Below are 22,496 nucleotides of genomic sequence, written 5' to 3'. Positions count from 1 at the left end.
CCAATCCTATTCAACTGGGTGAACAGGCCAGTAAGTATTTTCCAGTAAACTTATCTGCAGTCACTTGTGCCCATGTAGGTTACAATATATTTGAAAGAGAAAATTTCCAACTGTATTTTGAATTGGTCTTTACCAGGATGAGTTTTTTTGAAAAACAGTTAATCAGAATTTTTAAATTAAACTTCTCTGAATGCTTGAGACTGAGAAAAACATTCAAACAACTAGGTGTAGGGTTCCTTTCTAATGTAGGCTATATGAATATAAGCCAAAAAGTGGACACTTATTTCATTTATTGGATCTGCTTTCCCCTTTACTTTCAATCTAGCTTATCACATTAACAAAAATGATCTCAGGTTTCCATCCTGATATAGCTGGACTCAGCATTTGGACCAAATGATCATTGTAGGTCCTTCCCACTGGAACTATTCTATTCTGTATTTATAGAGAAGAAAATATCAACAACAAAAGCTGTATGACTCACAGCTTTTGGCAAAAGCTTCCATTGGTCCATTTACATCCACTAAGAACTATGAGAGATCTCCCAAAGGCATCAGAACATTGAAGACATGTTAACAAAGCTATCTTTTCAGAAACATTTGAATTCAAAATATACCGACCACACAGAGAGTTTATAAAACAAAGGAGATGTCTCCCCCTGGTACAATCGAGATAGAAAAATAAAGAAAAAAAGTCTTCAGGGGAACTAGGGCAGAATACAGGTCACACACACTCAAACTTCAGAAATTAAATTTTGCTTTCTTTGCTGACTTTATGACAGCAGGTGATTCAAGGCATGCAGAGGCACAGTGCAGAGAAATCTCCTCTGTATGACCCCCCTCCCCACTCTCACAGAGTATCTTTGACTTCAGCATTGACTTCATGGGGAGCAAAGATGCTCCAGCTGACCCAATGGCTGGGCCCAGCCTCACACAATAAATCCCATTTTTGCTAAGTAGAACTACACGGCAGGAATGGAAGACATGAGAACAAAAGCAGAATAAATACTTGAATGAAAATTATTCTGCCTCAGGTGTTCTTACTATTTTACCTTTACCACTGAGACAAACATAGGATTATGTTCTTATTCCCCAGCAGAAAGCAAAAATACTTCCCATTCCTAATAATTTTCAGATTTTCAGTTATATTTATGCAAATAGGTTCTTAAATCATCGAGTCTCTCTCTCTCTCCAATGCTGTCTCTAACTGGATTTAGCCAAATTTCTTTCACTACAGTGAAAGCAAGGATGTATCCCCATCCACTCAAACATATCTGGAAAAGAGCTGTCAAAAGTTGTAGTCAATTAAGAACAAATTGTGAAAGTAATTTTTCATGTTCTTGAGAATTTGGTTCAAATATGCATTTCAGAAAGAGCTATTCCTGGAAATTATTTTAAAATTTGGCAGACTGAATTAAATATAAGTATGCTGTCTATTACTTGATAACTTCTTGAGCAATGTTCAGTGAAATATAAATCCATACTGATCCAAGGTCACTCCAGTTAACTAGTGTGATCGCTGTTTATATAGCTAGCGCCAACAAGCATTGTTTCAGTAGGATGAGACAGCTGTGACTAACACAATGACACAGTGCAGAGAAATACAGGCCTGTTATGAAAGCAGAGGTCTTGAGAAGGGGAGACACCAGATACGGTGTGGATGAGTACAGGCATGGGACGCCATGCCATAAAGAGCTCAGCAATGATCAGTTACAAAAACTACACACCTGGAGCCAGACAAAATTTACTTTAGAGGTAACAAGAACACAGAAATAGTATCTAACAAACACAAATGGCACCATATATGTTTAAAACCAGATTTAAGGTGTCTTTCAGCAGAAGAGAGAGAAGGAAGAAATCATCAACATGAACGTCACAGTCCTCCCAACATAGGACTCCAGATGCGCATAACTTGCGGAAACATCCTCACTCATCACTAACACAAGCATGAAATCACCAAGCTTAGGACCCAGAGGTACACTGGAAGGGTGAGCAAAACACCAGGGGAAAAAGGCAGTAACTAAGAAGCTTGTGGGTTACTATTTTAATTATGTTACAGATATTATTGAGGCTTTTTCTGTATGGAAGTACTCTACATACATTAATATTCTTTGTTTTACTGCAAGAGTTAAATCGAGACTAATGGTGACTCTTGAATTTAGATAAGAATCTTGAAATAGATAGATCTCCATTACACTAACAATAAATTCTTGGCTTTATACATATATCTACACACACATAGAGACATATGCATATAGGTAAATACATATGTCTATACATATAAACATACATGTAAATGTGTAGCTATATAAAAGATAACTTAAAAAAAGGAAAGAAAGGAGTGTTTCCTCTTGCAATAAGAAGATTTTGACCCCAACATTTTGACCCTAACCCAGGTAAACCTATTTTGAAAATGTGAGTACCACCATACTTCCTTAAATATCAGACCTTCCCAAAGTGTCCTGAAGTTCCTTGCCAAACAACTAATGAATCCAGAAACAAGCAAACTTTATGAATATTTAAACCACAACAAAATCTATAAATTATGACACTACTTTAACCAAATATACAAGTATTTGGCAAACTATATGAAAACCCACAGAACTGATGTTGGCTAGAACAGTACTCCCAACTCTGAAATACAGTCTCAGAAGCTTATGGGGTACTTCCAAGTAAATCACAAAACTAAAAGCAGCAATTTTAGCTAAGTATAAATTGCCATCATCGCTCCATAGATAAAAGCCCAAATTTCCTCACGAGTTTTTGTTTGTTTGTTTTTTACAATGAAGCATTGATTTGGAGCATCCTGTCATGACAATAAAGCAAAACCAGACTTAGAATGAAAGAAGAAATTTGCTAACGGCTCCTACTTTACCTACAGAATTAGGTTATAGCAGCTGAAGCATTTAAACCTACCAGCCACAGAAACAACAAAAGAATTAGATAATTTTCCACTGAAGCTTACTCAAATTTACAAAGAAAGTAATTACCAAGTTCTGTCAGTGGACTTTTTGGAGCATCAGAGATTCTGGATCCAGAAGGAAGTGTCTGTATTTCATTAGGAACTATGATAAAAGAAATAATCAAGGCTTTACTTGATTAAGAATATTACAAGACACAGCACGGATCTATTTTTTGGCTTATAAACCACTCACTCCTGAAACCAATGATTTTTAATGAAAAAGAAAAATAGTTCCAGCCTAGGAAAAAAACACATTACGTTGTCAATTAAAAAGGTATGTGGAATATGAACAAAATCACCTTTTCCCTAACTGTAATATAAAGATCCATCAATCACAGGATTTCGATAATGAACATCCATCAGTAACTATGACCACCTAGTTTGAAATTAAGTAGTGACCCATGTTGATTACATTCCATATTTTCATCTTTAAAAGCATGGCAAAAAACAAGCAAGGCTAATGATGCTTAAAAAACCCAAAGCTGATTCAACTTATTAACAATTAGATTGACTGATGATCTAGCTTCAGTAAAATCTGGAAATCTGCTTGCAACTGTAAATGAAAAAGAAAACAAAAGAGAGAGTATGACATTAACATGAATCAATAGGATTATGTAAAAATACATTTCTTGAGAAGCATTAGCAGTCTTCTTCATGTGAAGGTCTGTCTTTTAGTCCTGCAAATGCTGATGATTTTTTCCTTTACCATACATCATCCTGTATATGCATGCCATCTGTGGTTTAGAAAAATATAATCAAAGTTTAGAAAAAAAACCCAACAACCTCAAGTTTAGATTTGTGTTCATAATTTTGCATGGTTTGGGGATTAAAATTCAGGCAACATAATCAACATTGAGAATATAGAATTCTGAATACCAGAAGTAAGTAGATGCTGCTCCAAATGATAAAACTAACAATACTACTATTTAGATCACAAATCTCTCATTCTGAGACATCTCTGAAAAAATATCAGTAGAGCTCTTTTTTTCCTCCAGGGTAAATACAATTATATAAACAGGCAATATAAAATTTTCCTTCTGCATCATTGCTGATGTTGCCTAAATGGACCTGTCATCAGAAGAAAATCAAGGAGGTCATTATTTCAATTCTGTCATTGATGTTGATTTTACTGATGGAAATTTTATGTGATGTCAATCATGCAGGTCAGATAAACAGAAAGCATTACTTTGAAAAATAAGATTGAATCACCCAGTCAAATCTGCTAGCAATAATCACACGTATAACAGCCACAGTTCAGCCAGAGCTAGATGCATCCTGCTTTTTGTTTCATGTGTCAGCTGCTGGAAACATGAAGGGAACCTGAAATTTTAATTAGGACTTCCTTTGGAGTCAATACAAAGGGGATCCAGCAAGTAGAAGAAAAATTCTGCTGGAGGTGAAAAAAAGCATTTAATGTACAAAGAAGGTAAAAAGCAGCAAAATTAGTTACCCAGTATGTTTTGAGTTTGCACCAATTCAGGTTTAGGCGTTGATTTAAATTCCTCAGGTCCATGTTTTTTCTCAGCCTGAGCTAGAAAAAATAAGCTTTATTTAATACAGAATCCCTCTGACCTTTTATCTACTGCCCAAAGCTTTTCTTATCATCATTTTATGCCACCTGACTAGAACTATTTCTGCAGCAGCTTGACTACATCATGATTAGTATTTATTGTTGTTTTCAGATGCCAAGTCTATACGAAGTTGTGGGTTTATTTTGTTGCAGTTTTACATAAGTATAAACAATACCCATTACATTGCAAAGTGTATTTACAAATATTTTCCCTGCTATTTTGGAATTTTTTTAATCCTTGTAATATAAAAAATTATCAGAGAAAGAATAAAGATTCACCTGTAATACCTTCGCTCTTTCATTTTTTCTAGTAACAATATATTACGCTTTTAACTTTCACTCATTCTAATTCTACATCTTCAGAGTAAAGCATAAGCAGTTTATTAAACAGCCATTACACATATGTAAACTGACTTGCTGACCATATTTTAATAAACTAGTGCAGAATTACACTCTTCCAGGTGTTTCACATAACATTTAATTCCTATGGTATGTAAGTCACGATCACTTCTTTCTTCTCCCATCTTGCTGGAGGTCTCATGGCATTTGATCAGTTATACAGTACACAGAACTGGTAATCTAAGATTATAAAATGGCAAAGTTTACTGATACAGAACAGAGAGGACAGTAAGGTCTCGGCCTTGACTATGATAAGATTCCTTCCCCAGTGCAAACTGCACAGTATTTAGCACATTTTGGTATTTAGAGGTGATCTTTAATATTGGCGATCAGCACCAATATAGCACTAAGTTTTAGTATTCATTCAGTTTAATAAAGATTTCTTTTTGAGATACAATAGAAGAGAGCTACTTTTGTTTTTCTGGCATGCTCTCCTTGCTTTTTCCACAATCTGCTGAGCATGTTTCAAGCAAGAACTGATCATGTAGGTTTATAAGCTTCTTATTTCCTGAAGAAAACATGCTGTTTTCCAGATTCTAAATAGCTGCGTAGATGCTTCTACAGTTACAAACATTATAGAATTTTCTGGTTTGGACTGTGGTGCTTTTCAGTGTCACAAAAGCTGGAGTCTCCACAGATGCTGCTTTACTAGGACTCAATTCAGCTTCTGTCAGTTACAGTGCTGTTACTGTAATCTGTGGGAGGAGGTTTTCATTCTACAGAGAAGTTAAAGCAATTTATCTCTATGAAGCCTGTGGGAGAAAATTCACCCATGAGAGACCCAGAAACAACGGGTACCCATACCTCAGAAGTACTTCAAAAATTAACATTTCTGGTGAAATGCAATCATTCAAAAAACCAACACCCAAATAAGAACAAAACAAAGAAGAAAAAACAAAACAAAACAAACAAACAAACAAAAAACGCCACAAAAAAACCCATAAACCAAAACCACCAAAAGCAAATACCAAAATTTAGAAATCATTATGCTCTGGGTTTTTTTACAGGTCACATGGTTTACATTCTTATGGAGCATATCTCCTGTCAACTAGGTTAACTGAGCAAGCTGAACAAGGAAAAGCACGCCCAGAATTGGTACAAAAGAAACTAAGCTCTCCTCTGTTTTGCACAGAACATTGTAGGGATGATGTCAAACAGCAGCAGACATTTTTGTAACACAAGACACAGGAAGCAGAAAGTTTAGGCTTTAAAAGCTAAATTAGAGAAAAAGAGAGAAATGCCTTTGACTTTTCTAGGGCACCAGGTAAACTAGGCTTAATGTGTTGGTTCAATGGTAGCTGCAAAGTAAATGGTTAACACAACCAAGCAAGGTAAGTTACTTTACCATCACAGCATGGAATACAGCAAGAATGTATTTAGGCAACATTTCTTAAACTGTTTTTCCTCTAACTTCTCTTGACTCTCTCATTCATGTTCCTTTCTTCCTCCACAACTGGAATTAAGACATTCTGATGGAAGCAATAATCACTCCTCATGTCCCACATAAGCACAAGAGGAAGCCTTCTGGGGCCAGGAGGAGAACAGGAGGAACAAAACTTGGGAAATATGGCAACAAAGGAGTTATTCCTACTAAACATTAACCCTAGTTTGGATTCACAGGTGGTATGTTTCATTTCAAGCCTATTCTCTATTTTGCAAATCTGCTTTGATAAATTTCTGGTCCAATCCCTTACGTAAAGAAATAACTAGCTTTTTTTTTTTTTTTTTTTTTTTTAGTTAGTTCTTCTGTGTCCCAGACAAATGTGCTGATATTTCTAACTGTTAGTTAGCTCCAATTTCCCTGTGAAGTTAATGAAAAGGCTCACATTTCACCCAACTGGGAGAAAAAATGTAGTGGTATTTTGAGGTATATTAGACAGCATTTTAAAAATTGAAGAGAGGGGGCAGGGAAAGTATTATGAACTTGTGCTGTTGTATTAAGAATAAATTAGTCCTAAGTGGAAAATACTGTAACAATCCTGGCAAAAGAAAACATAAAAGAGCTTACTAACCAGTCTTCCCATGGAAGTGCATGCCAAGGGAGGGGAGGCCTGAAATTAAGAAAATGATGGGATGCCCGGCTGACAAATACACCCAAAAAAAGTCACATCACAAACCACATCCTTTGACAAGGACCCAGTAGAACACAAGAGCAGCCCAGCTCATGGAGCCTTTCACATAGTCCATTTGCTGAAATACTTCGAGCTCCTTTCTTCCCTTCTTGCATGACGGATGACACAACAGCTGCTCCAGCACAGAACTTCTTTTAAATCAGTGGTCTGCTGCCACTTCTGGCACCAGGCCTTAAACCTTTCACAGCAAATAATTGCTATGTCTTACTCAAAGAATCCAGTCTGAATGAAATAGAGCGAAGTGGATCCTATTGCTAAATGCAATTAATTGTGCCTCCACATTACCCTGCCTCTCAAACGCAATCTTAAGTTACTTGTGAAAGTCTGGCTCAAATGCTTATATATTCAAGTTATTTTTGCATGTGTGATGGCTAGACAAAAATTACACTCAAAGAACTTTTTTTCTTTTAAAGGATTCACTTTCCTGTTTCCTGCTACTTCCTTTTTTTTTTTCTTTTTAACTCAAATACTGTAACCACAATGAATACATTCTTTAATGTAAATAGTGTGATATAGTCATATATGTCAGATATGACATACATGAGACACTGGTGCTGTGATCAACGAAGAATGACTGACAGGAATGGTGACCACAGAAAAAGAGCCACAGAAGCAAAACCATACAGGAAGCATGAAGTGGAAGATGAAAATGATTCTGAACATTTCAGTAAATAACTAAATGATGTGAAAGCAGTAAGAATATGTTTAGTTGTAACAAATAGTTATATATCATCTGTCACTAAAAAGACAGTACTTGCCAGTTATTATCATGTGTAATGAAACACACTATCCAACTCCATAAACATACATTTCTGTGCTGTGTCTAGATGACAATGTTTACGGTTACAATTACTGCATACCAGGTACATAAACACAATTACAGAACACAAAGGAAAGAAAATGGAATGGACTGATTCCCTCTTCCCTGAGGTGATATATTAATTCTGGTGTCACACTTCACACTGTTTATCTGATTAAACAGTAATTTCCAGCACAAGGAATGATGTGTTTTGATTAGATGAATGCAAGCCTGAGGACTAGGATTTTGCAGGAGAGTCAATTACATAAATCTATGCATCCAGCTCTCACTTTCGCAAAATAAAAGTTCTATAAAATATACTGGTAGCTTGCTTGCTCTGCAGTGAGTTAGACAAGGTAAATATTTAGTAAAATAACTGCAGAATTTAAGTCCACAAAAGACCTCAAACTGTACATCAAAAGAAAACTGGGAAAAAATATTCTTTAATATTTTTTAAAAGGCATCCACAAATTTCCAATTAAAAGCAAGCTGTTTATTACATATATGCTAAACTTGTAAAGTTCTGAGCCCCCTTTGATAATAAATTCCAGTGGAGAAGCATCTTTGATTTCCTCGTAATATTTAGTATGAACAGCAAAGAGATATCCATATGAAGGTTTTGCAGAAAGGAACTGATGGTTGAAACTAGAATTTGGCAAATACACTTATCTATGAAGTAGAAAATAAAATTCTGCGAACATTTTCAGAGAAAAAAAGAGTTGGATTGTTTAATCTAAAAGATGGTTGCCAATCATTACATGACTTTGCTGCATTACTTCATCCTACATCTCTTTTATTCCCTACATATTCTTTGGGTGGGGCTTTTTTTTTTTTAATTTAGACCAAGTTGGTCTGATGATATTAAGTACGGTATATAGTTACGGAATAAAATAAATGCAGTCATATTTAAGGGCAGTATCTGTGTGAATTGCGTGATGCCAATGGAATAATGTGCTACACTATTTCAGCCAGCCAGGAAATACTTTGCAGATGGAACAGTGTAATGCCAGCAAGATCACACAATATGACTAAACTAAACCTAAGCAAACCTCCACTGTATTTTTTCCTCAAATTCTTTTTTCATTTTAATGTCTTGTCACCGTTCAAGCCTCCTTTCTCCCATTCAGCAAAGAAGTCGGCAGAAGCCAATTACTGCCTCTAATGACAGCAGAATCAAACTTCAGTCTCAGTGATAGGATAAAAGCCAGACTACAGAAAATGAAGATAGGCATATTCCTACTTAAACAATTCCAAGATGTGGGTTCATAAATCAGGTGGAAAATCACTCTTCCTTCATTTGGTTCTGAACAATTTATTTCCCTCTAATCTTTTTGCCCTCATATTGCAAATGTTAAAATACAGGGCTATACTTCTCATATAACTCGATGAAGTAGTTTGTCTACATTAAGCTAATTTGTTTCCTAAGCAAATGGAGGCAGTAAATCTTGCAAGTTCTAAAATTTCACGTTATGTTTTTGAAAAGTGTAAGAAATTAACATCTGAGTATGCCCTTTTGATTAAGTGATACTTTATTCAGCCACAAGTAGAAGATCAAAAACTTCCGTCTTCCAAATATACGTGTCAACATACATTTCACGGACACATAACTTTGAATATGAGTCTAGGATCAAATTTCATATTCCTTTTCCACACATGTGAAGAGCTCCCGTTTACTTTAGTAGGACCAGTAAGTTCACAGAAAGAGTGTGGCAAGAATTATGTGTTTGAAACTGAACCTAAAAGGAACATCATGCTGTCATCCTCTGCATCTCTGAAACGGAGCCTGTTACTGTCTGTGTCTGCTCCATCTTAATCGCATGCATGCATTTTGCACAGTCATGGTCTTAACTCTGATTTTCTTCTTCATATATTTCATGAACGTCAGAATTTCAAGGTGCATCAGAAGAAAACTCTTGTTTTGCCATATTTGACAATTTCAAGGTATCCAGCACCGCACAAAGATATGGTTCTAATTCTAAGAGTTTTTATAAACCTAACAATTGTATCATTTGAAATTTTCCTCCAAAATCAGATTCAGATTTTTATGCACATCTACCACTCATGGCTACTAATCCAGCTACATTATCCTCCTGTTTTCCAACTACAGCCTCTAACTGCAGATTAAGCGACACAAGGACGGATATAATCTTAGTTTATATATTAGGCAAAGATATGACACAGAGTTTCTAAAACCAGAATTTTCATTACCTGGGAGGGACTGTGGGGAGATTTCTTGAACTTCTGGTGTTTTGGATTCAGCAGGCCATGCTCGAGTTTCATTCTTAGCTAAAGGGACAAAGACATTAGAAATTGCAAAGCTGTATCTGCTCTGTCCTACTACAGATTTATTTCTGTCCCACTTCAGTTTGCCAAAGTAAACCAACATGGATAAATGTGGAAAGCTGAATACCTTTAGGAATCAATGAACTTCCACTGCACAATCGGTACAAGCATCTATCAAGCTATGTTAAACGCATGTGGTTTTGGTAATTAAGATTCCCTACAAAGAAAATTTACAGCAAGGAATTTAATGCCTTAAAAATCATTACTTTCCCTGTGCAAAACAAGTTCCAGTGGTTTTCATTTGTCTAGCATTTGAGTATTAGCAGTCAAAAAAAGAAATTTTTAAAATTCAAAGTTGTAATACAGTCATAAGCGTTATACAAGAATAGTCTAATAAATTTTCAAATGCAATGGAATTGCCACACTTAGCCATGTGCTTATTTTTGTTCACATTACTTCTAACAATTAGGTATGACAATAGCCTTCTATTCCAACACATAAAAAGATATTCCAGCAGTGGATATCAGAGAATTAGAGAATAGTTTGGGCTGGAAGTGACCTTAAACATCACTGAGCCCCAGCCCCCTGCCAGGGGCAGGGACCCCTTCCCCCAGCCCCGTCCAGCCTGGCCTTGAGCCCTGCCAGGGACGGGGCACCCACAGCTGCTCTGGGCAGCCTCTGCTGCCAGCACCTCACCGCCCCCACACTGAACCATTTCCTCCTCACACCTGATCTAAATCTCTGCTCTTTCAGTTTAAAGCCACCACCCCTGGCCCTATCACTACATGCCCCTGTACAAAGCCCCTCTCCATCCTTCCTGTTGGCCCCTTCAGGTACTGGCAGGCTGGTAAGGTCTCCCTGGAGCCTTCTCTTCTCCAGGCTGAACAGCCTCAAGTTTCTCAGCCTGTCTTCACAGTGAAAATTAATCAATTTTGAGTTAATAATACACTTGTTGTTTTTTTTTTCCCATTATGGACTAAGGCAATATACTTTGTGGTTTTTTTCTGGACTACTACTCTTAAAAAAAAAAAACGTTTTTGTCTAGGTAAACAGAAAAAATACTACTTTAAGAATTCAATAAATATGATATTCTTTGATGTATTATTTTGACTTTTCTAAATAAGACAGAATTAGAATAGTTGCAGTACTGTCAGCAAAACACAGTCATAACTTCACATGCTATAAGCCTTATTGCATTTTATTGCAGACATACATCATTCTCAGGGATCATTGAAAGGTATCTGTATAGATTTGGACAATATGACGTTTTGTCAATTATTTTATACATTTGAATTATTTCTCAGACTGTTTTTGCCTTCCAAGCAATGACTCTTCCCTGTTTGACACTCCTTTGAAATCCAGTAGTCCCTTTTGTGCACACCCACGTACTTCATGTTCTCTGGTAAGGAACATGTAGTAAACAGAATGAACATCACTTGTCTGCCCTGCTTATTTTCACAAAGTGCTTGTGTAATTTACCATAAAGAGTGGCTCCAAACTGCAGTCACACAAGCCATCTACTTCAGACGTAGCAGAGTGCTGAAATTTAGAAGTCCAAGTTCTATGCGCAGTCAGCTGAATAAGTTGGACATCTCTAGGAGAACTGAAACTACCTTTGGTTTTTTCCCCACTCTTTGCTTATAGTGACATTCTGCCATTTTCACTGTGCACGCTATTGAACCCTATAACCTGCCTAAAACCACAACATTGTTTTCCTGCAGAAGGATATTACTGTTAGAAAATGAATATTAAAGTTCTAAATACTGTAGTCCAAAACTAATATTGGAGGTCTTAAAATAGGTTTACTGAAAGGGGTATGAAAAACAGATTTGTCAAAATATGGTCTGCTGCTGAATTTTCATGATACCTTTATTACTTGCACATCATATTTGTGTTACAACCAAGCTAGTAATGATAAACACCTCTTCTTCTATGCTTCCTGTTCAAAGAAAGTATCAGTATTCAAGTTAACAATGTGATTATTTTTATCATTGTGACTGAAAACTAGTAATGCTCTGTAATGTAAATACTGCAATTAAGTTTTTCCACTTAGCTTAAATTTTCAGTAGTCACAGATGATGTTAACAATATTTGTCTGTCAAATGCTGGTAAACACTTCCAGATACTTATTTCTAAGGAACTCAGCCTTAGTTCAAACATACTCTTAACTCAAAACACCAATATTATTCTACTGCGTAGCTCTACCCTTACACATACACAGTATCTTAGCAGGAACAAGCACTGCCGTTTTCTCACTGCAAAGCAAGCCAGTCTGAGAATGTGCCATGGCTAGCAATGGAGTGACACAGTAAAATAAACATAGCACACATAAACGAAAAAAATCTGACCCAGTTGTTCACGGTTCAAATTAAGTATTAAGAACAAACAAGCCAAAAGTCATCAGATCCATAACTCTGCTCTAGGAATCTGTGAAAGATGCACTGGGGGCATTACTAGGGGTTTTAAAGAAAGCTGTATTTCCCACAATTATGCTACTCACAGATGATATGCTAGTTTATAAATCTTAAACAAAAGCCTCATTCTTTCTGCTGCAGGTTTCAGGCATATTCACAAGATACACAGGAAACCTGTATTGAAATGTTCTAATTTCTGGCTACCATTTTTTCATGGATTTAATTACAGATAATAGATAAGAATCTCTTCATGAAACAATTTCTCACATATGCTAAAGCCAGAAATCATACAATTAAAATTCACTGAAAATCTGGTCTTCCAAATGGACACATAAACTTCCATTTTTCAAGACATATATTGAAAGATATAATCTATGAAAAAAAAGTTACGTTGTGAAACAAACCAAACCCCCTTAAAGTCCATAAACATGACTGGTTTCCTTCCTTTCCTCTATGGATCAAAACTACTGCATATTCTTTTAAATGGCTGCAAAATACCTTAAAACCCTGTTCAGATATTTTTGAATAAATGAATTTCTATGAATCCTTGTAAGTCCAAGCTAATCATTAATTAGACAAATAGAAAAAAAGAAGGTAAAAAAGGAGGGGAGGGGGAAATTACTTTTCTGTTTGCATACATGATCTCACATTGCTATGCTTATGATACTGCTCACAAACAATAGAAGCTTAGTTCATTTCTGCTTACCCAGTTTTTTCCTGGATGCTTGAGGTATGTCATCTATTGTCAGGAGAGGGGGAAGTTTCTGCTGAGTTTCATTGAGGCCGGGAACAATAAGGTGCACTACACAGAAAGACGCGTGCCATTAATTCCAGAAAAGATGAAAATTATACTTCCCTCTGAGGTATGTGAGTAATTACTACTGAACCATTGGGAGTTCAGTCTGAGTATCTGGGAAATCAGTTCTATTCAGTAATTATCACTCCCATTTGGTGCTATTTACCCTTTACACCACTCAGTGTATTATCGCCATTTCACAATTAATCAGAATTGAAAACAATTCAATACTGGAGCATACAACCCTGGAGTACTGCAGTATCACAGAGGCCAGGACATTCTGTCAGGTGGGCCAAGAAGACTTGACACCAAACATGGTTAGTAAGTATCTGATTCACATCAATACGTTAAAACCCACACAAAGTAAACTTAAGCTAAAGTTAGTAGTTAAATAAAGTATTTCTGTATATATGACTGAACACCTTCCTGAATCCAAGAATAAACTTGTGACTAGTTTATTCACTAGAAAAACAGTGAGTTTTTCTGATGTATTTCAGGCAGAACAGTAGTTCACCACACTAAGTGCTATTATGATAGACTTTTCCCTATTTTTATGTTCTTGGCCAATACTGTGTATTCTTAACAGATAAACAAGGGTAGAAAGCATGAAACTGAACGGCTTGAGAGAACAGTTATCCCCAAAGATCTAACATCAAGCTTTAATTGCAAGGAAAGTTGTAATATGCATCACCATAGCCTAATACGTCCGTGCAGGTTTGTGTCTGTAAATGGTATATTACCATACCATCTTAAAAAAACCAAAAAGAACAACCCCTCATCTCAGTAAGACCTTTGCCACAGAATGTTACTTGCAGTATGAAAACTTCTTGGCTTTAACAGTGACGGTATCTTCTTTTAAATACTATGACAATAAAATGGTTCTACTTCCCTTAGGCTACATCATCCTTGAACCACGTGTACCACCATAAAACATAATAAATACTGTCTGGACCAGTTGCAAAATACCCTTTGATAGGCAAGGAAAGAACTATCAAGATCAAGAAAATTAGAAGTATTACACAGTTGTAATTTTCAGCCAAAGATAAGGAAAAATAACAAAAATATCTTCTAGTCACCTAATATCGCTCCTGGCAGAGAAGAACTATCCAATGTTTTTGACTGTGTCCGATTTTGAATAACTGTGGAAACAACACAGGTATATTAGAAAATAATTTAAAAAACCCAAACAACACCAAAAAAAACCCAAACAAGAAACAGAACCACACCTAAGACAAGCCTCGGCATTCTGAAAACCTTTCCTCAACTTAATAACTGGAGGTAAGAACACCATCCTAGACTTTTCTGCATTTACATTCAATTTAAGAGACTGCAAACTGTTTCCTCTACACCATCTCTTTACTGTGCATCTCTTTTCCCCCTAGCATATCATTTTATATCCTTGGTGAAAAATATCCTTGGTGAAAAATGACATTCTATGTGAATGTTAATAAAGGGCCAGCTCCAGGTCAACTCGTTACCCTGCTATTCACAAGACTTCAAATAAGATGCATGTGAAGTAAATGCCAGTACACTCATATTTTAACAGTGATTATCATATTTTGTTTTCACACCATCCTCCAGTGTTTTCCTGTCCCTAAACTGTGAATACCTCCAAAGACAATCTACTTGATTTTGTTACTTAGAATTATTCATAATACAATTTGTCTGCAAGTTTTAATCCTCAGCTCATTTTCTATCAGCTATCTTTAAGTAGAGTTTTAGTTTAAAGATTACACTACTATACTACCACTCACTACTAGAGAGAAATTTCTAAAGGGCGGTATGTATAAGTCTCCTGTAGATGGATCTCTCCACTGACCAGGGAAAGGAGAAGAAGGGAGCCTAAATCAATGACTTAGCTGAAGGTAACCACAAAAAAGTTTGGTAGCGTGAATCTTGTCCATACTGCTGCCCTTCATGCCTGAACCAAGTTAAGCTGGGAGATCAATGTGCCTGGACAATGCAGTTGAGAGAGAAAAAGAATGGATACTGGCAGAAATCAGAACCAACTGGTATCCATTCACTGATTCAACTAAGTCATTGTTTATAATGCAAGGTAATAGCTCATTTTATTAACAGAGATTGGTAACAGCTGAACAGTATTTGTAATTAAAGGATACAATACTTTGTAAGGCTCCACCTATTCTAAATGGAAACTTTCATGACATTCACATCTGAGTCAGAATTTTTTTTCTTTTCCATTTTAATTTTAAGTTACTCTTGCAAAGCATAAGAATAAATTAAAAAATGCAAATTTACCTTGTTTGATTATTGTGACAGGGACCAACTTCTTGTTATCACGCAGTGTAAGCTAAGAGAAGAGAGGGGAAAAAAACCCCAAAACCAAAGCCTTGGGATAAATGCCATAATAGTAATTCAACTTCCTGAGTAACAAAAATAGAGGGCTCTAATCCTGTGCCGCGCCAGGCCCATGTTAACACTGGATATGGCTCTGGCCATGGTCACTGAAGGTTACACTATTGCTTCAGTTCCCATGTGCTAGTACAGTAACATTGCATTTTCATTTCCTTTTTTCAGCTTGAGTATTTTGCTTCATAAAAACATAGTATTTGACAGCTTAGGAATCCCCAATCCTTTTTTTCTTTTAACAATCTCTTGAATACTCACAGGGGAGTAGTCCAGAAAAGCTGAAAATTAACTACAACAAAAAATCTGAAACATGCAATTACAAATTCTGTCATAGGATATAATTATATTCTCAGGAATAGTACATTTAGAATACAAACTATTTCAGAACCAGGTGTACATTTCTAAACTATCAGCACTCCTGGGTGCACAGTCTACTTAAAGTAGATTAACCCAGAGTAATTTTATTGGGTGAAATTGTTTTCAAAGTATAATTGGCCAGCCACTCATGTTCTTCTCACATTTTTATGCTAAATAGTTGGATTTTTCTGCTGTTCACTTGTCTTTGACCCAGATTACTTTTTGCTCCAGTGTGAATGTTTTCCAGGATTTTGATACCACCAAAATAAGGAACTCATGAATGGACCCCACATTTATTAAAAGGAAGAAAACAGCTGATCCTAAGATTAAAAATTAGTATTTACTACAACACATCGGTACAAGGAACAACTTCTGAAAGCTTAATAATACACTCAGGTGACGACAGGAGGCAGACAGTAATGCCAGCAATATAAAAATGCTAAATACAATAAAAGTGGATTTTATTTTTTTTACAGTTATATCTAAGTTGCAAGAAATAAAATAACTCAATTACCTCTCTTTGTTAAATGTACACTGCTAAAGTCCAAATCAGTTAATGTTCATTTTGCACTTCATGACACCTGGTCTACTTCATGTGAAAGAACACTTGCATGCAAATTCAGCATTTGATGACAAAGCTTCAATTTTTTACCTAAATATAGCTATTTTTGCTCTAGTCTAAATATTAAAAAAAAAAAGATGCTTTAAAAGCAACAGTTGGGTACACATACCAATGCCTAAGAAGCTGGAGGAAGGCAAACCTCAATATGTTAGATGGCCCTTTCCTCAGGGAAATGAATGGAGGCTGCTTATTCCATCAAAGCTGTTACTTTCTGCTACCCAGTAACAGTTTTGCATTGGCATGAACATGGTTTGAAATTACGTGGAGGTTTCAATCATTGTCATTAATGAAGGATGCAAAATAATATTCCTTTTTTTAATTGCTTACTAATTTTCCTTTATTATTAACAAGGTTTTCACTTCTATTTTGCCTTCTGGTGAAAAAAAATGTGTTGCAGATGATCAGCTTTTGAAGTAACCCTGCTATTTATGTGACTAACAAGTGGGATAAAATGCATTTATCAGAAGGAGGTATTCATTTCGTTGTATTTCATGTCAGGAGCCCTACAATCAAACAGCTTAGCTGTAGCTCACAGAGCCCCAGGAACTTAGTTAAACTGAAAGGGTGAACCTGCCAAAAGAAACACAAGCTGATATGTGACCGATGTTGAAAGGGCAGAATGACTAGATGGATCAGTAATGTTGCATTAATAAACAGCCTTTAAAAATGTCTCCTTACAGAGAAGAGTTAGAACCATGCTGATACGAGTCAGTTGTCTTTGGAGCAGAACAAGGCAAAGAAAGCTTGACCTACATAACACTCACTCTGGCTTTGCACTGATGATGCGATTGCAACACTGAAACGTACTCCACCTAATACTGTGGAAACTGAAGTAATAACATAAACGTAAGAGCGGGCCACTATCTGCTTCCCAGCCTTAGTTTTATGGCTTTTTGCACCACTAAAGTGAGAATGATAAGAGAATTTTTAGAGCAATCTATGGCATATTTTCATTATATTTCTGTGTAGGGTGATAAAGCAGTACTGTGCTGGAACTAAGCCCTGAGAAGCTGACTAAACGCACTAGATGCTGGCTTCAGTCCTTCTTTCATGTTTAAGCTGTGCAAATATTTGGAAAACTGTTTTAGCTCACTTTCTCAGGAATTCTCTGGCATAAATAGAATCTGTACTTCTACAGAAGCAGCACAACAGAGTCAGGGTCCTGGCACACAAGGTTTGCTAAGAGGAGTAAAGGAACTCAGCTTACAGTTCATATGCCAGAATGAATTACCTGATCTTGGGCTAACACATGTAACTTACAACACTTATGGGACCAATAGGAAGAACTGTAAAGTTGATTTCATCAACAACATAATGAGATGAGCACCTTCCTGAATTGCTAATCAACTGGCTTCATATTACACAGATAAAACATCTTCTCTTGAATATGAGACATGACTGTTTCCAATAACCTAAGCATTATACTGCTCTAACTCTGTACGTAATGGTATAATTGAAGTATTACTGGTCTAATTGAATACCTAATTAGCCTACAACAAAACCTATGTAATGGACCATGGCTTGATTCCTGCCATGCACACATGGAAACCATCAACTTCATCTTTTTTAAACCAGAATCAGTATATGTATTAATCTCAGCTACGGTTCTCAATCATTTCAACAACCCACATATATAAAAAATTCTCCATACAGTTATGTAGTCTTAGATTTAACAGATATTTTTTTATATTTGCAATTTGTGGCCATGTCTTTCTCAATTTATTCTAACAGAAAAACAAAAACTTGACCATACAAAATACATATCTGGTATAAAAAATAAGACAGTTTTGCATACCTGTGTTTGGGAATTAGGTACCAACTTGTACATATTCTGGAGTTGTCCATTTACTTTTTTATCTGATTTGACAGAAAGATAAATAAATACACAAAATTGCTTTTTGTTTTGTTCAAAGCAAAGCAAACCAAGTTTATCCACCTTTTTCAATAGCTAAGAAATTTAGGAGGCTTAATGACAAAGTATAAAAAAATACTATGCAACAGTTTTGTTTGGTCCTGTTTCTCCAGACTAGTAAGTTCATCTGCAAAGCCTCCTCTTCAGATTTTGACAGAAAGGAAATGAAATATATTCCTGCTGTTCTACAACAGCGGGTAAGAGAGATGAAGTGGTCTTTGGGACTTAGTAAGGAAAATTCAGAGGTGCCTAAGAGGATTCTTTAATAACATTAATATAACCACAACACTAATATGCAAGGCAGAAACTTGAAAGAGGAATGTCTGCATCCCATATGGCTAAAAGCAGCATGTTTAAAGATTTCCAGTAGTTAGCCTTGCTTTTAAGTGCACTCTTCTAAAAAAATAAATACACATTTAGCAGTGGCTATACAGAGCAGGCATATTGCTTCTCTTTGGGTCTGACACGGCTTCCTTTATCTCAACAAATGAACAAAGTAACCCAGGATTTAATCTCTGAAATCTTTCTCTTAGGTTTTTCCTCTTAGCTTCTTAGTATTATAAGATTGGTATGATGCACCTGTTAAGTCCCTTCCAGCACCTCTTCATATTCTAGCATGATGCTTCAAACTTTATCTACATCTTCCACCTTTACACTTTTCTGCTCCCTTTGTGTTGATAGGTGTGTAAACAAGAGTCAAGCTACTTATTATCCTATTTCTTCACAATTCCATCCATAACAGATAAGCAATAGAAAAAAAAAAGAAACTATAATGAAATACCAGTTGAGAGACATTTAAGTTCACATGTTATCCTGAATAAAACAAAACAACAACAACAAAATCTTTCAAAGTGCTTGGTGCTTCTCAGGAACAGGACCTACTATTGGCCTAAAGACAAGGGAAAACTGACAAAAGTTTCACACGAACTTAATGAGAAAAATCATGTTAAGATGGTCAGAAATAATCTACTGTCATCTCTTTTGATAGATTTTGGTTAAATGTTGAACATTTGCCATGTCTCTTATGTCTTCCCCAAATCCTGAATTAAAACCAGATTCTCCTCCCAACCTCTCCCAACATGTTTAGTAGATAACAAAAACTGGACCAGCGCATTCAACAAATAAAAGACCATGCCACAGGAATTTCACTTTACAGTAATTTATACATTCTTCAGTGAGGAAAAAAGTTTACAGTGAAGGATGTTTGGTTTTGGTTGAGATGCTTAATATATTAAATGACCCTGAATTGCTGTAAGACAGTAAGCTAAAACAGAAACAAAGAGGCCATTTGTGCTGATTGGTAAACTCCTATATGCAGACAGACTGTTACAAATTTATAATAAATGTTCACTCTCTGTTTACTGCCCATGGTTTCTGTATCTACCTACTACGCATTGACAACACAAAAGCCTTGAATCTGAAAGGTGGTGACGATTTTCTGATTAGAAACATGTTAGCAGTGAGCCAGAATGTAGACATACAAGGTAACGTCAAAGTCCTTGGATTTAGTTGCTGCAGAAGCATCCACTGAATATACAAGTCTACATTCTGGGAAAAACAAAACTCATCTAAATAGAATATGAACTCTTACAACAAAGTTTCTTTCAACTAACCTCAATCAGTCTCTGTAACTTACAAGAATGATTCTCCTGGCCTATTAAAAATGTATAGTGTCTGTAAGAAACAGCACTTAGAAATATACTATATACAAAGAGCAGATCTAGTGATGTCAGTGGATATATTTCAATCAGTCTTGAACACAGTATTAAACTATAAACACTATGCACTCTTCATTCCCTCCTATTTGAAGTGCTCAAATACATTCCAGAACTCACTCTACTCTAAAATACTTAAAATGTAGGGGGAAAAGCCATTTGCTAAGCCTGCTTTAGAGCTGTGAAGCAGTTTCTTTTTGTGATGCAGGTATAGGAAAAGGCAACCATCATTCTCCAGTTTAAGCTCATGGTATAGTGATGGCACTATTCTGGACTGCTAAAATTACTCTAGGGTCACTGGGCTAGTACTTCAAAGTTACAGCTCTCTAACCTACGATGATACCCGCAAAGTTCTTTATTAGGGAGTATGAGGGCTTTTGCCATGTTACAAGCCAACCCTACAGCTCCCCTCCCTTATCCTCAAGTATACCAAGCTGTAACTCACCTACAACTTGAAACTGAGGTCCAAATCAAATTTCTTCCTCTCATTAAATGGAGGAAGGCTCTGCTGCTGCCTATTTCCTCCACTGATAGCAGTGCTTCTTTGAGCAGTACCTGTTTTTTCAAGGGTTAATTTGATGTCACCTTGCCTGCATTGTCTTGGGACTTTGGAGAAAATCTTAAAATATGACTGAGAGAACAGCCAGAGATGCCATACACTGCCTCTGTGATAACCCAAACAAAAGCATACATGACAGCACATGCTTCAAACACCATTTACATAATTCCTTGACCTAAAATTAGCTTCAAATTCAACTTTCCAGCAGTCATAAAGGGCCCAGTGTGATGAATGCTGAATAAGACAGACCCTGCCTAGCTTTCAACCAGCTTGAACGTAAAAGTAGATATAAAAGAAGATTCAAGCAAGGATAATACTTTCCATCAACTGAAATTAGAAATGATCTTACTATTCAAGGCCCAAGGAAAAAGCCTGGAAACCAGTCAGAAGTATAAACACGCATACTCTACACTTCTATGTGTAACTAAACTAATCACTGTTAGAGTTCTACCAATCTGCAGCAGATTCGCTATATGCAACAAGAGCAGGTGGCAGTTTTTCAAACACAAACTATTCCTAGTCTCACCAGTTCCTAAAAGAATGTTAGGTGCATAAGGGATAGCATTTAAACAATGAAAACCTGATCAGTAGCTTACTCTATGCAATACCACAACAGAGGAAAAAATACTGTCAAGCTGAGTTGCTATTTGATTAATTACTGTCAAATACTTACTAGACAGAACTGTCTTATGATTGAAAGTCTTGCTCCAAACACTATCCTCTACGTTGTCTTTAACTCCAAATTCATAAAGTGTATTTGGCTTCAGATTGTCCACCACTGTCTCTGTAACTGGGCAAAGCTGGAAAACCCATTTCTTGTCTTTACCCTTTTCTCTGTAGCGTACTGTGTAGAACCTGCTTGACCAAAAAAAAAAAAAAAAAAAAAAAAAAAAAAAGAGAGAGAGAGAAAGATAAATTCTTCACAAAACCTCACCACAACACAACCATTTTTGTTAGTAATTACTAAAATAACTTCTACCCACCATCGCTCTTGTTCTTTCTGGCCCCTTACAGTTATCAAATATCAGAAGACATTTCTTCTTCTGCAAATGTAGTGCTAGCCCAGTCACCTCTCCTAGATACATATATGCTTCCCATCACAGAGCCCCTAATATCAGGGGTATTATACAAAAGGGGTATTACACAAAGAGCAAAAGAACAGTCTCCTTATTCACGATCAACCATGTGTGTGAGTTTCTGACCACAAATTGCAAGCTCATTTTGCAAGCAGTTCCTGTGATTCTGACATATGCCAGAACTAGTCAATTGAATCATGAGTCTACTAGTCAGGAAGCCTCAACCAATTTCTCAAAATCTTCTATATCCGTCCAGGGGAAGGTGTTCCCCTCAAAATTGGTCCAAAAATATTCTCAAGGGAAAACCAGCAATAGCTGACATTTATAAAATACATTCCTCATTCAGCAATCCCATTATGTATTGCCCACACTTGAAACAAGAAAGTAAACCAAGACATTACTTTCAGCAGTTTAAACCACTAACATGATGAATGCTAACAGATTATGAAATAAAAAAACATTTCTACAGAAATTGCCCAATTCAATCAAGCAGCACCACCCTGAAAAAGTATGACTGCAATGTAACCAGTGTAA

General features: G+C 36.2%; 1 protein-coding gene across 1 annotated transcript in view; it reads right to left on the bottom strand.

The window, feature by feature from the left end:
* The window catches only part of ABI3BP (ABI family member 3 binding protein), a 157,542-nt gene that overhangs the window by 92,771 nt on the left and 42,275 nt on the right, over window positions 1–22,496 (bottom strand). Inside the window, exons 4-12 of the mRNA XM_080375959.1 lie at window positions 21,560–21,741; window positions 18,496–18,557; window positions 15,611–15,662; window positions 14,428–14,490; window positions 13,262–13,357; window positions 10,067–10,144; window positions 6,940–6,978; window positions 4,409–4,489; window positions 2,987–3,061 (exon numbers count right to left, since the gene is read on the bottom strand). Coding sequence (XP_080232085.1) covers window positions 2,987–3,061; window positions 4,409–4,489; window positions 6,940–6,978; window positions 10,067–10,144; window positions 13,262–13,357; window positions 14,428–14,490; window positions 15,611–15,662; window positions 18,496–18,557; window positions 21,560–21,741 — 728 coding nt within the window. The remainder of the gene's footprint in view (window positions 1–2,986; window positions 3,062–4,408; window positions 4,490–6,939; window positions 6,979–10,066; window positions 10,145–13,261; window positions 13,358–14,427; window positions 14,491–15,610; window positions 15,663–18,495; window positions 18,558–21,559; window positions 21,742–22,496) is intronic.

The sequence above is a fragment of the Falco punctatus genome (assembly GCF_963210335.1).
Source record: "Falco punctatus genome assembly, chromosome: 2".
NCBI classification, from domain to species: Eukaryota; Metazoa; Chordata; class Aves; order Falconiformes; family Falconidae; genus Falco; species Falco punctatus.
Note: the sequence above shows the minus strand (reverse complement) of the source record. Positions and strands in the feature narration are given on the sequence as shown.